Source organism: Protopterus annectens, chromosome 2.part0, assembly GCF_019279795.1.
Source record: "Protopterus annectens isolate FY-2018-M chromosome 2.part0, PAN1.0, whole genome shotgun sequence".
NCBI classification, from domain to species: domain Eukaryota; kingdom Metazoa; phylum Chordata; order Ceratodontiformes; family Protopteridae; genus Protopterus; species Protopterus annectens.
Window position 1 is genome coordinate 1,266,523,176 of NC_056728.1, and position 16,483 is coordinate 1,266,539,658.

The 16,483-nt window shown below is 40.9% G+C and overlaps 1 protein-coding gene across 1 annotated transcript in view; it reads left to right on the forward strand.

The window, feature by feature from the left end:
• LOC122793438 (RNA exonuclease 1 homolog) overlaps positions 1-16,483 on the forward strand; it is a 1,054,392-nt gene that overhangs the window by 950,329 nt on the left and 87,580 nt on the right. Inside the window, exon 15 of the mRNA XM_044061436.1 lies at positions 12,842-12,980. Coding sequence (XP_043917371.1) covers positions 12,842-12,980 — 139 coding nt within the window. The remainder of the gene's footprint in view (positions 1-12,841; positions 12,981-16,483) is intronic.

The window sequence follows — 16,483 nt, forward strand, 5'->3', positions numbered from 1 at the left end:
CTATATACTTACCCTCCTCTTCCTCTACTTCCCAGGATCCTGCACAAGAACAAGAAGGACTCCCCAAGAATCTTGTTGGTGACTCCCTTTTGGCCCAGACAGCACTGGGTTCCCCCTTCTCTTTCATCTGGCCAGGGGCAATCATCACAAGTTAACTCACGGGATGGATCTTCTCATATAAGACAAGGGGTCTCTTATTCACCCTCATGGGTCTTTCTTACATGTGTGAACTGCTCCATGCTGGCTTAGCATGTTCTTCTGTTTAACTCATTTGTCAGAATATCTGCTTGTCTGCCCTTGAACCCACCACTGGCATCTTGTTTTGAGGTCAAACAATTCTTTAAATATGTCCTTTGTATCAGGCCCCCAAGAAAACTTAGGGTCTATATTATATCCTCGAATGCTTAAAAAAGCGAACGCTGATTGATCGAACTTATTTTCGCGAAACTGCAAAATATCGAAGCAGCAGAAACTCAAATTTTTTCCTAGGGAAAGAATTTGGTTGTCCGTTTCTGTTGCTTCAGTATTTTCAGTGTTATGGTGGAAAGTTACCGGTCGGATTTAGGTAAGTGTGCGATTGTGTGGATGTGAGTGTTAGGGTGATTTAGGTGAGTTAGGGTTAGGGCTCGGGTTAAGTGTGTGCGCGATTGAATGGACATGAGGGTTAGGGCGGATTTAAGTGAGTTAGGGTTAGGGAGCGGGTGAGGTGTGTGTGTGATAGTGACGGACCTTAGGGTTAGGGTTTGGGTTAAGGTAAGTGGGTAGTTAGTGGTGTGTGCATAGTTTAGTGTAGGGTTAGGTATCAGATTTTAGGTGTATGTGTGTGGATTTCTGTTTGTCTGGTGTGCTTGTGTTGTGTGTATGTGTTTTGGATCAGCGATTTTTTTCCCTGGGAAAAAAATCGCTGATATGACAGTTCGAGATTGTAAGCTTTCGCTTAAATTAGGTCGATCAATCAGCGTTCGCTTTTTTAAGCATTCAATGATGTAATATAGACCCGAAAACTTATCCCCCTTGACCTTAGTTTTGTCCTTGAAAATCTGACTGTAGCTGCTTTTTGAGTCTACTTCATCATCTTCATAACACTGCACTTGGAAGTCTTTTTTTTTTTTTGGTTTCCTTACTTCAGTCAAGAGAGTTTCTGAACTTCAGGGTCTGATAGCAATTCTTCCTTTTTGATTTTTCATAGTGACAAGAGTGTCTCTGCATACAAATCCTTCTTTTATGCCCAAGGTTGTCAGAGTTCTCTTAATCAGTCTATCCATCTTCCTTCCTTTTTTTCCTCTGCAATCTGCTAATGAAGAGGCCCTTCATGCCTTGGATCTACATAGACAGCTTAGTTATTAGTTGAATAATGTGAAGGCTATTTGCAAATTTGATTAGCTTTCTTCTTTCTTTTTATACCAGGATGTTGGGTTTGGTGGTTTCTAAGCAAATCATCTTCTCCTGAAGACTATTTTTTTGTTCTTTTCATGGAAAAAAGTTCTCTGCTTCTGTTAAAGCTCACTTTGAGACAGATGCCACTTGGTCCTCTGTCCCCACTTTTATTAAACATTACAAGTTGGATGTCATTTCCAGCGCCAGGACAGGATTTGCCAGGACTATCATTCATGGGTTTTTGGAAGGCTTCTTTGTGCCTTCCTCCTCCCATCCTTTTCAGTAGCTTTGGTAATTCCCCACATGTTATGAGAAAAACAGAGTTCCGCTAAGAAACAGAGCCACTTTACTGATAGCCTTCTTTTCTATCATTCAGGAAGGCTTGCATCCATGTCAGCATGAGCATTGCATTTTGCTCTTTAGTTTCCATTTGCTTCTACTGGGTGTTTTCACTGCCTCTTTTCCTTATATGAATATAAATAGTCAAGGTCTAATTTCTATTGGAAGACCAGCTTCCTGACTATGAATAGTCATGACTTGATTCTTATTGGCAAAAAAGCTTCCTGATTAAAGATGATTGTTCCTTCTGTTATGCTAAATAGCTGGTTCAGTATGACTAGTTCATTGGACCAGCTTGTTCCTGTTTTTTGTTGATTTATTCTGCTGTTATTCTGAATGAATTTGAGACTGGCATGCTCCTGATTAGAAGAAATAGTTTCTGATGGTCTCTCATTGGTCCTGTTGATATGCTAAATGGTTGATTCAGTTTGAGAAGCTCATTGGTCCAGCTTGTTCCTGATTCTTGATGATTGGCTATTACTCCTTTTACAAGAAAAATAATTGGTTAATGGGTGAGGATCTGAAGAAGGTTTTTACCGAAAATGCTTATCCACCCTAGAACTTTTTTATGCTACTTTTTATTGTTCATATTAAAGAATTTGGTTTTTAACGTGACGTGTTTGTCTCACAACAGCCTTGGTGGTACATCTCATCTTTGTTTTGCATTTTCTTTACTTGTTGAGACCATCTTTGGTAATGTAGCGTTTTTGTTTTTATATGATGACTCAGCCACAGGAAACACTGGAGGGCGTAATATTCACCACCTAGTCCTTACAGATATACCCTCTTCATGCACTACTTCCGTGGTGTCTCCTTCCCCAATTATTTGGAATGGCATCTGCTTATCAAAGGTCAAGGCATTTTTTTAATAACACCTTTATTGAATTATCACTTAAAGGCAAACATACGTTTTATATAAAAGAAGAAAAAACATTAACGTGTTCCTAGTTACAAACATTATGCATCACATTCATTTTTTTTTAGCGTAACTATCCAGCATTACGTAAATTGCTCACTTCCTTCATGAAGGCTTGTCACAAACAAGTAGCTGGTGTCAAAACCATGGCTCAAAACTAAATGCCAAAAAAGTGCATAATTGTATCTCTTGTTAAGCAAGATGTGCCCAGCAATTATCACATCAACAACACTCCTATGAAAATTGACCCAGTAGTGAGGGACCAGGAATTGAATGTTGACAATTAGCTGTCATTCAACCACCATGTGTCAGCTGTTGGTAGGAAATAATCCTTTATAGCACAGCTTATTAGCAAGGGTATGGCATCCAAATCTAGGGAGGTGATAATTCCACTGTACACTGCATTCATTAGGACAGTCATTGATATGCTGTTCACCTGACATCTCCCTAACTGGCCAAGGCATTTAACACCATAACCCATGATGGCACTGTCTGTAAGCCTAATCCTATAAAATAAGACCTCTGATAAGAATAACAAACTTGGCTAAAAGACTGAGCCCCCACTGTGAGTGGGATGTGCTTCATTTGAAAGTATGAGGTTAACCAGTGGTGTCCCCCAAGACTCAGTGATAGGAACCCTCATTTTTTGCAATTTACTTTTCTAATTTCCAGACTGGAAACCAAGACTTCTGGCTAATTCATTCTGCAGACAGCTGTAAACTGAGAGTTATTGCCAAGTCCCTTTCTTGATAATTAAACCCTTTAGGAAAAACATGAGTGCAATCATGTGTTCAGAAACAATTGCTAAACTACCTCCTTTAGGAAGAATGACTCTCATCCACGCAAAGCTACTTCCTTCTCTCCCATAGTGCTAACACTGTACTTCTAACCTTTATTGATACCATCAATAAAGCTAGAGATAATGGCAAGCTAGTCTCCTCATTTCTAGGCTTGTATAAAGCCTTCAACACAGTTTGTCACAACAAACTTGTACTTCAGATATCCTCACTAGGCTATCTCAGCCCACCCTAATATGGTTCAAAAACTTCCTGTCCAGTAGGTATTGGTCAGTAAAATGGCACTTCACCCTCTTTCCATACCTCCCAGTCACCATTGCTGTACCACAAGGCTCTATCCTTGGTCCTTTCCTCTATAACGTTGTCACCAACAAATCTCCACACATCCAAACAGGTCTCCTGATATAATATGCAGATGACTCCACCAAAAAAATTACTTCAGAAGCCTTTGAAACATGACTTTGTAACTCAAAACTCATTCTTGTCCCCCCCCCCCCCACCAATACCACTTTCCTCCCAATCCCTGTGTCATGAAAATAATTACATTTAAAATTCTCTTAATGCAGTCATTGAAGTCACTTCTCAACAAATTATTAGGGATAGTAGTGATGGTGATCTTAAATCGTACTGGAATTGCTCGTGGTGCTGCGCTTCACCCCCCCCCCCAGCTAAAAAGAGATGTGCTAACTCAGTCAAATATCTTTAAATTAAAGATAATGGTTGACTTTCTGGTGTGTTTCGTGTCAATGGAACTCTGCACATAAACAGAATTCCAAGGAGATCTGGAAAAAAAATCAGTTTCTTAAAATTACCAAGCTGCGGGTTTGATTGGCAGCATTTGGTAAGTTGCTCAATGAGCGATTCACTGGACTGCTGCATGATGCAGTGAGGAGTTATTTCTATTGGCTCAGGATGCCACAAGTTACTGAGGCAGCCTGAGCAAAGAAGAAGGAAGTAGTTAATGTGGAAGAGGGCACATGAGTGCGTGAAAAAATTTTATTTTAAAGTGTGTTTTTTTCTGGCACTGTGTTGAGGTGTGGGAGAAGGTAAGTACTTGGTGTGTATGCATGTGTGTTAGTGTGAGTCAGAGAGAGAGTGCCGGTGTGTACATACATGGACAAACTACTGAAGGGATTGCTGGAGAAAATTATTCATTTTGATGTCTATGAAGTGCTTGTACAGGCATGGACAAACTACTGAAGGGGGCTGTTGGAGAAACTGTTTCATTTTGCTGCTAGTGCAAACTACTGATTGGATTGCTGGGGAGAATGTTTCAATGTGGTGCTTGTACAGTCATGGGCAAGCTTCTGAAAGGATCTTTTCGGGGAATATTTCATTTTGGTGCTTGTACATGGTCAAACTACTGAAGGGATCAGTGGGAGAAATTATTTTGGTGTCAGTGAAGCGTTTGTGCATACGTAGCTATACTACTGAAGGGTTTGCTGGAGAAAATGTTCATTTTAGACTCAGTGAGGTGCTGATGCAGGCATTGATTTACTACAAAATGGGTCGCTGGGGGAAATGTTTCATTTTGATATCAATGAAATGCTTGTGAAGACTAGTGAAAGTGTTATTGGGGGAAATATTTAATTTCAGTGTCAGTAAAGTGCTTGTGCAGAGATGGACAAAGTACTGAAGGGATCATTGGGAGAAATGTTTTCATTTTGATATCATTGAAGTGCTTGCGCATACATGGCTATACTATTGAAGGGGTCACTGGGGGAAATGTTTCATTGTAGTCTCAGTGAGGTGCTTGTGCAAACGTTGATTTACTACCAAAGGGGTCGCTGGAGAAAATGTTTCATTTTGATATCCGTGAAATGCTTATGCAGACATGGATATACTACTAAAGGGATCGTTGTGGGGAAATGTTTCATTTTGGTGCTTCTTGCAGACATAGATAAAGTACTGAAGACATCACTGGGAGAAATTATTCATTTTGGTGTCAGTGAAGTACTTGTGTTTACATGGCTATACTACTGAAGGGGGTGCTGGGGCAAATGTTTCATTTTGGTGTCAGTGAAATACTTGTGCAGTCATGGATATATTAGTGAAAGGGTCATGGGGGAAATATTTCATTTTGGTGTCAGTGAAGTCCTTGTGCATACATGAACAAACCAATGAAGGGATTGATAGAGCAATGCTGTCATTTACTGCTTGTTCATACTTTGTTAAACTACTGAAGGGATCCATGTGGAAATGATTGATAGTCATATCTGTGTAGGAGGGGTTAAATAAATCCCTTTGTCCAACTGTTGCTATTATTACATTTGACATATGAGGTATAGTCAGTCAATAAAGTTGGCATTAACTGTTACATGCAGAGGTTGTCTGTGGGTAAAAGTTACTGGCACAGTTGTCATTTGTTTAAAATAAGCATTTATTATTCTGGCTTTGCACAAGTAGTGTGGATAATTTTTTTCACTTCCTGTAAAAGTCAAGCATCACCATTGCACTCAGTGGCTGTCTGTGGTGGACTGGGCAGGATTTGTGTGATTGCAACACTCTGCCAATGATTAGTTTCTCTGAGGAGTGTTACCATATAACACGACTTTGTTCCTTTGTTCAGTTTTTGGCTGCTCATTCCTTCTAAGTGAAGTCTGTTTCCCTCTGTGGATTTTATCCAGGTGCTCTGCTTTCTTCTCCCAGACCCTTAGCAGTGTAATATATGCCTCTGGCCATTTGTTCTTTTACTTTTACATCCCAATCTAACACCAGAGTGCTACACAGAAGATAACAGTCTTTTTAGAGGGTAGGAAGGCAGGCACTATTCCCAGAAAGACTTGAATATATTTTCCTTACTCATGATTTTTTGTTCAGGCCATTATCATAAGTGAAAAGTTAGTTAAAAAAATCTAAGATGCAACTCAGTACATCTTACAACTCTGACTTCTGTGCTCATAGCAGACCCTCATGATAATTAAGTTAATTCCTCCAGACTCAAAATTACAGTGGAGTCTTGGCCAGTTACATTGTGTTAAAAGCATAGGGGGTGTAAAAAGTAAGATGAAGTATGAAAAAGCAAGAAAGAAGTAATATTTCTGGATGGTTTGTCGCCAGGATGAGGAAAGGCACTGGAGGCCATGAGGGACTACAGGGGAGAATAGTGGGTAAGGTGGGACCCATGGAATGTTTGCGGCTTGACATCTAAGGTGTATGCAGTGAGTAAAGTGGTTATAACGTTTGGGTTTGTACTGAAGCAGTCTCTGGGTGGAATGTGAATGGTCACACTTGTTTGATCATCAGTAGCAGTTATTGAGCTGCTTCCTGCAGACCCACACCCCCTTGCCTTAAAGTCAGCAGCCACCACTGAATTTGATTAGCATATACAAAATTGCATTAAAAAATCACCAAAAACTAGTGATGCTTTGCAGATCCAAAAACTTTCTCACCATCGCAACTAAAACAACACTTGCCACTGCTTACCTCCTCCTATTAATTTCCAGGCTTCACAAAAGCAAAACTTGAACAGTGCTGTAATAAAGTGGCTAAATTTACAGCAAATACCCCTTTCAGAACACACCAATGTATAGAAGTAAAAAGCCTAAATTGGTTAGAATTACCCCATCAACTAATATACGCACAGTTTCTCACCACCTATAAAATTATCCAGCATCCTTCTACTTGTCAAACACTAAATACCATTCAACACAATTTATGGTCTCACTTTGTTATTATGATCCACTAGCCAAAAACACCTGTCAAAAACCTGTCCATTCTTCTGGGCATGGTTTGAACTTGTACCATGTTACTAATGCTTGGAATGTCTTACCTCTATTCTGCAAGTCAGTACACTTCCCCCAGTCTTTTAAAACCATTCTGAAAGACTTCATAGCAAAAATCTGACTCTGTTCTTGCTCAAACCCAAAATAAACTGTATCCCAAATATTTGTTCATTCCTTGCAACTCCTTACTCTGCCTTCTTTACTCACTTCATTACTTTATTCAGTTTCTCTTGACTGACTCTGCATCTGAGTATGCCATAATCCTGTTTTTTCTCCCACTTCATATTGCAATTCCTGCTTATATTATGCTAGTGTACCTTTATTTTTTCTAAGCTTGCTAAAATTTCTCCAAATATTAAATCATTGTCACATAAGTTGTATCTATTCTTAACCAATGTTTTCACATTGTGGCTCTTCTGCTGCTGCTTCTTTTTGCTGTTCCTGTTAGGGGTCATCACAGCGGATCATCTTTTTCCATTTCTTCCTGTCCTCTGCATCTTGCTGTCTCACAGCAACCACCTGCTCTCTCACCACATCCATAAACTTTATCTTAGGCCTTCCTCCTTTCCTATTACCTGACAGCTCCATCCTTAACATCCTTTTCCCAATATACCTAGCATCCCTTCTCAGCACATGTCCAAACCAATGCAATCTCGCCTCTCTGTCTTTGTCTCTAAACCATCCAACCTGAGCTGACCCTCTAATATACTGATTCCTAATCCTGTCCATCCTCATTACACCCAATGCAAATCTTAATATCTTTAACTTTGCCACCTCCAGCTCTGACTCCTGCCTTTTTGTCAATGCCACCATCTACAACCCGTATAACATAGCTGGTCTCACTACCCTCTTGTTGACCTTCCCTTTCATCCTTGCTGGTACCAGTCTGTCACAAATCACTCCTGACACTCGTCTCCACCCAGTCTACCCCTCCTGTAATCTCTTCTTCACCTCTCTTACACACTCACCATTACTCTGAACTGTTGATCCCAAGTATTTAAACTCATCCACCTTCGCCAACTTTTCTCCCTGCATCCTTACCATTCCTCTATCCTCCCTCTCATTCACACACACATATTCTATCTTAGTCCTGCTGACCTTCATTCCTCTCCTCTCTAGAGCATATCTCCACCTGTCCAGGGTCTCCTCCACCTGTTCCCTACTCTCACTACAGATCACAATGTCATCCACAAACATCATAGTCCATGGAGACCGATCTCTGATCTTGTCTGTCAATCTGTCCATCACCATTGCAAATAAGAAAGGGCTCAGAGCTGATCCTTGATGTAATACCACCACCACCATAAATGCATCTGTCACTTCTACTGCAAACCTCACCACTGTCGCACTACCCTTGGACATATCCTGTACTACTCTTACATACTTCTCTGCCACCCGCAACTACCTTATACAATACCAGAACTCCTGTCTAGGCTCCCTGTCATATGCTTTCTCTAAGTGCACAAAGACACAGGGCAACTCCTTCTGATACTTCTCCATCAACACTCAGAGCAAACATCACATCTGTAGTGCTGTTTCTTGGCATGAAACCATACTGCTGCTCACTAATCACCACCTCACTTCTTAACCTAGCTTCTGCTACTCTTTCACATAACATCATGCTGTGATTGATCAATTTTATCTCTCTCTAGTTACTTACAGTGTAGTTACTACAGCTCTGCACATCACCCTTATTCTTAAAAATTTGTACCAAAAACACTTCTGTATTCCTTTGGCATCCTCTCGCTTTCCAAGATTTCATGAAACAATATGTTTAAAAACTCCACTGCCATCTCTTCTAAACAACTCCATGCTTCCACAGGTATGTCATCTAGGCCAACAGCCTTGCCATTATTCATCCTCTTCATAGCTGTCCTTACTTCCTCCTTGCTTATCTGTTGCACTTCCTGATTCACTATCCCTATATCATCCAACCTTCTTTCTCTCTCATTTTCTTCATTCATCAGCCCCTCAAAGTACTCTTTCTATCTGCTCAATACCCTCTCCTCGCTTGTAAGTATGTTTCCCTTTTTATCCTTTATCCCCTTACCTGCTGCACATCTTTCCCAGCTTGGTCCCTCTGTCTAGCCAATCGGTACAGGTCCTTTTCTCCCTCCTTAGTGTCCAGCCTTTCATACAACTCTTCATATGCCTTATCCTTAGCCTTTGCCACCTCTCTCTTTGTCATGCACCTCATCTCCTTATACTCCTGTCTACTTTCTTCATCTCTCTGACAATCCCACATCTTTACCAACCTCTCTCCCTGTATACTGTCCTGTGCTTCCTCGTTCCATCATCAGGTCTCCTTGTCCTCCTTCCTCTGTCCAGATGTCACACCAAGCACCTTTCTAGCCGTCTCTGTTACCAGCTCAGCTGTAGTTAACCACCTATTCAATAACTCTTCATTTCCACCCAGTGCCTTTTTAACTCTTCCCTGGCCACCCAGTGCCTGTCTTAACTCTTCCCTGAACTCCATTTCACAGTCACCCTTTTTCAACTTCCACCATTTGATCCTTGGCACTTCCCTCACACTCCTCCTCCTCTTGATCACCAGCATCATCCTACAGACCACCATCCTATGCTGCCTAACACACTTTCTGCTGCCACCACTTTACAGTCTCCAATCTTTCAGACTGGCCCTCCTACATAGGATATAATCCATCTGTGTGCATCTTCATCCACTCTTGTACATCACCCTATGCTCTTCCTTCTTCTTAAAATATGTATTCATCACAGCCATGTCCATCCTTTTCGCAAAACCCACTACCATCTCACCTTCTACATTACTCTCCTTAACACCATACCTACCCATCACTTCCTCATCCCCTCTGTTCCCTTCAACATGTCCATTGAAATCTGCTCCAGTCATCACTCTATCACCCTTGGGTGCAGTCACCACCACTTCATCCAACTCACTCCAAAATTTTTCTTTCTCATCCATCGCACACCCAACGTGCGGAACATGTGCACCAACAACATTCATAATCATACCATCAATTTCCAGCTTCATAAACATCACTCTATCTGACATTGTCTTCACCTCCAAAACACTTTTGGCATACTGTTCCTTCAGGATAATCTCTACCCAATTTCTCCTCCCATCCACAGCATGATAGAACAATTTGAACCCACTTCAGATGCACCTGGCCTTACTCCCCTTCCATCTGGTCACTTACACGCACAGTGTATCAACCTTCCTTCTCTTCATCATATCAGCTATCTCTCTGCCCATACCAGTCATACTGTCAACATTCAAAGTTCCTACCTTCACTACCAAACTCCTAAACTTCCTCCTCTCTTACTACCTCCAGGCATGACTCCCCCCTCTTCTTCTCCTTCAGTTAACAGTAGCCCAATTTCCACCAACACCCTGTTGGCTAACAGTACTGGTAGCGGTCATTGTTAACCCGGGCCTCGACCGATCCATTATGAAAATCTGTATTGTTGTCCGCATATGTCATTTGGCAAAAGTTTTACACCAGATGCCCTTCCTGACACAACCCTCCCCATTTATCCGGGCTTGGGACTGGCACAAAGAAATAATGCACTGGCTTGTGCATCCCCAGTGGCAAATTTGGTATAATTGTTTAAACTGTAGATTTTTTTGTATTATTATTGTATTTTTGAAGATCTAAAATTATTGTTCTTAAAATGCTTTTGTAATACTTAGGAGCTTTTCTCCCCAAGCCTTCACTGAAAATGGGCACCTAGCCAGTTGGATATTCCCAGTAGTCAAATGTCAATAAATACATTTTAAATTTGGTAGACAATCCCCTCCCTTCAGCATATAGCATAGAAAATGCCCTACTTAAAAATGAAAATGTTAGAGACCTTGGATCGTGGATTATTGATTTCCTCTCTCTCCATCAACATGCAACAAAGTTAGTCAGAAAATCCTTCTACATAGCGCAAGTAATTGTCAAGGGAATATCATCCATATCTAAGGAGATCATTGTTCCCCCATATTCAGCATTGATTATGCCAACTGAGTATAGTGCCCTCTTTGGGATGTTGCTCACTAGCTGTATCTAACAGTTATGAAAAGCCCCAGGTGGTCCTAACTAAGATGATCACAGGAGAACGAGCTTAAAGATTCTGAGATACCAGGGTCATTGAAGTTTCTCTCTTTAAAAGTGCTTTGTTGATGTCCTTTTCTTATACTTACAGGATCTTTATCTTTCAGACCATTATGTGGAAGGAACGATATCTGGCCTCTCACAAAGCCTAAGTGTCCCTCAGCACTAATGTGTCCTCAAAGCAATTTAAACATTTTCCTTGAATCAGCCCACTCTTCTACCTGTTTGCTATGTAAGGCAGAAATCAGGGGAAACAGCCATTTACACTTTGGACATGTACTGCCTGCTCATGTTTTGCAAGGAGATGGGTACACAAGTTTGGAAAGTGTGAATAGTTGTAGATTTCCTTTACTCTAGAGATAGAGAGAAGGGCTTGCTGTTATTAAACATTTCCTTGTCTGGTAGATTGCCAGCTGTGTCATCTTTTGCCATCATGTGACCAATCGCTCCCTGGACATTGTTACAGCCAGAGGACAATCCAGTAGAGGAGTGGCTGTATCCATTGTTTGCTTTAAGAATGTCTGCATTGCATATGTCTGGGCTAATGCTTCCTGGTGTTCCCTGCACACGATCACTAAGCATGACTGTCTTCATTGAGATTTCAGGAGGCAGGCTTCCTTTGGTGTTTCTGTAAATCATGACTCAATAGTAATACCTCTTTCAAAATAAAAATGTTGTTAGGGTCCTTAGATCGTGGAGTCATCATTTCTTATCTTAGGGTGTCTTCTATCTTCTTCCACACTGATTACTGCATGAGATTCAGCCTAGCCATAGCATATATTATGAAAGGCCCTTGCTATTAGATATAATAAATAGTCTTGCTGTATTAGTTATCTAGATGCCATCTCCCTCTGTACTTAATGTAGTGTATACTTTTTTTTACTTAGTGGTAGAGTAGGTGGTAACTTTTCATTTGTATTTCTTGATTTTAATGAAGAGCACTTGCTAGCAATTGGGGGAATACTGCCAGGCACAGGAGTTGGTGCACTTAAGAAGTTAGTGTGACTCAATGGCCTGTGCTGGCGTTAGCCTGCTAACACAAACCATGGGATTAAAAAAAAAAATAGAGAGGGTGACAAAGATCTGCTCATATGTAGAATCCATCTAATAGAATCCCTTTTTCCCTTTTTAGATTATTCCTTAAGCTAAGACTATCTGTTCTGTATTTCTGCTTTTGGGTCACTTGTTTTATTTATGTATTTTGTAAAGATTATCATAAGAATATAACACCTTTAAATTATTGTATGATAGGTGCAAGCTGTTGCTGGAAATACTAATATGCCAGAAGCTTCAGTGTGGTATTTCAGCTGTCTTCAGTATGGGGGTCTATATTATGTGATCAAACAGTCAAATGTTCGAACACGTAATAATCGATTACCAGTCATCTCGGCTAACTATAGCATGTCACAGTCTCATTGGCTTAGGATGACATACACTAGCCATTTTGGCTAACTGCAGTATGGCAGGTCCTTATTGGCTCGGGATGTCAACTATTACCATTCTGATGATCAACTACAGTATTTTGATAAGCAGTAATGATTTATTTTCAATTAATTGAAATGACTTCTGAAGAAATATGTTCCCTTGCTGAAATAAAGTTTTTTCTTTCAGATTTTCAGGGGTTACTGAAGAAGATTTAAAGAATACAAAAACATGCATTCGTGATGTCCAGGCAGTGCTGTTAAACTTATTTAACATGGATACCATTTTAATTGGTCACAGTTTAGAAAGTGACTTATTTGCTTTAAAGGTAAGGCTCGTTATCAGGTGCTACATTTATTGTAAGATTTTCCATGATATCATACTTTAGCAAAACCAAATGAGGTCACAGATATATTTTATCTGGTTTTAAACATTGATTCTTGTAACAATATACATTGTGTGCCATTTGATTTACTTCTGGCTAGTTACTTAACTTCATACTGCTTGTGACATCAGGGAAATACTGCCAGTCGAGCTATCTGAAATTTTGTAAATAATTATATGTCGCTCTCAAATATTAATATGATTTGTATAGAGATGTGACACTGCCAGCCTAGCTGTCTGGAATTTTGTAAATAATCATATGTCATTTGTGAATAGTGATATGATTCATATGCTTGTCTTACAAATCTAAGAGAGCTGTATGTTATGTACTGAGCTTCAATAATGTAACCACAGTGTACCCTACTGGGAAAGAACAGAAATGGATGTAAACTATATGCCTGTGCAAATGTATGTTTTAATGATAGAAGCTGGAACATACAGAGTTACCTTGCAAAGCTTCAAGTAAGTAAGTTGAGAAGCAAAGTGTTTTACAATGTGACATGGGAGGTTAGTTAATGCAGTAAGGAGATAGAATGTCTAGAACTAGAAGTTTTTCCTATTGTCTTGAAACAAATAGTTACTAGGTTTCAAATGTAAAGTGTTTGTATTGCTCTGTGACTTCATAGCAGCTGCACAGCTGAGAGAGACGTATTTTTGACATAGAGATGTTGGTTTCAGTTAGCCTGGGAACTGGAGGCAGGTGACAGAGTGATGTCATCCAGATGACTTAGCAGTAATATTTTGATATTAATTTGGGAACTCTCTCAGAGAAAAAGTCTGTACATTTTGTATTTGTCTTTGGACCTGAAAACATCCTCTCATCAGCATTTGCTTTGATAATAGTAAGTAACCAGGGTACAGTAATGGCTGTTAGAGATAGATAGGAATATAGTAAAGATTAGTTTAGATGTTTTCTTTATTTATTTGAGATTGTTTTCCAATGTTGTTTTAAAATATTTCCTGTGATTCTGAACTCTGTAGTTACTGTATTGTTTGAGTATTGTCTTGTTCTTTTATTATTTTTTTGTTAAATATATTTAAACCTTTTAATTGTGTCTGGTTTGTTTAGAGATAATTAAGCTCTTAGAGTGCTTGCATATGTATTTGGTGACACGGTATAGGCCACTCTAATAGCCTTAGTCTTGGTCATACTTACCATTTGGATAATAGTAACATTACACAGTAGGATTGGACACCCTTTGGTAAGGGCCTTATAGTAGTTAAGTAAGGGTGGTTGGTGGCAGTGATAATTACCTTATAGTTTGGGCAGAAGGGGGCATAGCTAGTAAACCTGTGCCAGCCTTCCCCAAGAGTGTCTGTGTGTTTGTATATAAATCAAATCTCAAAGTATATGTGTGCGTCAGCTACTTGGGCAGAGACATGAAGCACTGGTTGGGCAGAGATGGTGCTGGAGGTTTGGGCTTGACCACTCAGCTGAGATCTTAAACCCTATAGCTGTGCCAGTGCAGAGTCTTCTTAGAGATCTGGAGAAAGAGGCAGAAAACAGCCTCAGACTGACTGTGATCTATGTGTGCTCTTAAGGGAAATTGTACTTTACTGTGTGTACTTGTCATCCTCCCAATTTGTACGTCCCTCACTGGTGCTAGTTGTGAGGATTGAGGCTCCTTAATTACTCGGCCAGTGCAGGGGCATCACACTGCTATACCGTTCTTCTCCAAGTTTAATTAGTAAGAGTGTTTCAGTGTTGAGTGATGTTGGAAGAGAACCACTGATGTTCTTCATCTCACATTGCTGCAGTCCTAACACTTGGGTAGTCCGCTGTCCCTCGGTCGGCCCGAATATCAGAGTATAAGGCTGACGTCGGTCAAGGTGCATTTGACTGACATCAGAACGTCAGGGTACAAATGCGCATGACCGACGTCATATCCTCAGTCTTTTTTGCCGCATGGCCCGATGCAGAAGCAGTGTTGCAAGTGCCGTTCGGCGTTCTGAAATATTTCGAATTCGGAGTTTCAGACCGAAGTCAGAGTTGGTTAAGTACCCCGTTGGGGAATATTTTGTTTTTTTCTTGCCTCAGTGGTTTACGGATGTCAGAAAAAGTAAATAACTGTATTTCTTGTGGGCAACAGATACCGCATAGGGATTACCATAATTTGTGTATACCTTGTTTGGGACCTGAGCACGACGTTGTTGTTGGGTGTCGCTTTTGTGCTAGGTTCAATAAACGCACTATAAAGAAGGTTGGATTGTGCCAGGTTGGTCTTTGGGAAGCGGTGCAATTACAATATGCCGTCGGATGCTCCGGCGGCTTCCTCAAAGAAGCGCAAGGACAAGGCAGTTAAACCTAGGTTAGAGAGTCGTCGAACCGGACGCCGGTTCTTTAGAGGCGTCAGTGGAACCGGTGGTTCCGACGGAGGCCTCTCTGGAGTCCCAGGGAGAAACTTTGTTTTTACAGGATGTGGCCTCCCAGGAGGCAGGTCAGGCTGTAGGGGCTTCTCAGATAACTGTACTCCCCTGCCTTCCTAAGGTGTCTAGGCCCTCTCTTTCTGCTTCCAAGGCTTCTCCTAGAGGCAGGTCTAGTTTTGCTTCTGTGGGTGTCCCTCCTAGTTCTTCGGGTTCTGTGCCCAAGAAGCACATGCTTAAAATGGCAGAAGATTTAATTACTTTAATTAGAGGCTCTATGCCCCCTCCTGATAAGAGGCCTAGGATGGAACCTGTGTTGGGGATTATGAGCAGGCTTCGGATGTGTCTGAGTCTTGACTGAAGACTTGCAGGAGTATTCTCATTATTCTGATTCTGATGTGGATGATTCTACTCCTTCTGCTTCTCCTCCTGAGGATTTTTCTTTTCAGAGACCCTTCACTCCATGAGAGAGCATTTTAAATGGGAAGGTCAGGATTTCTCTGATTCCAGGAAAAGGCTTAGGGAATTTTGTTTTACCCCAGCATAGGCCTTTGGCTATACCTCCTGTTCTGAATGTGGTGGAAGATGTGTTTGCAGAGGCTTCTCTTAATCCTGATTCTTTGCCTCCTGCTCCTGTTAAACCGGATAGGTATTACAGGGTGCCTGAAGCTCATAAGTATCTTTTTAAGAGTCCTAGGGCAGACCCAGAAACTGTTAGCCAGGGGCCTAAGGGTGTTAAGGCTTCTGTTGTCAAGAATCCGGTTCCGGCAGATAAAGAGGCCAGGGCCTTGGATAGATGGGGAAAGAAAGTTTATACTTCTTCCACTCTAGCCATGAGAGCTTTGAATTGCCAGTTTCACATGTTGAAATATCAAAATTATCTCCTTTCACAGTTGAAATCTAAGGTTGATGCTTTGGCGGAAGGTATTGATTGTAAAGAGTTACAAGATTTAGTGCATGTTTCTGAACAGGTGGATAAGCATTCTTTGCAATGTGGTTTTGATGCTGTACAGGCCTCTTCTAGGGTGGCTGCCACTGGGTCAGTTCTTCGCAGGCATGCCTGGCTGAGGGATCAAAATTTAT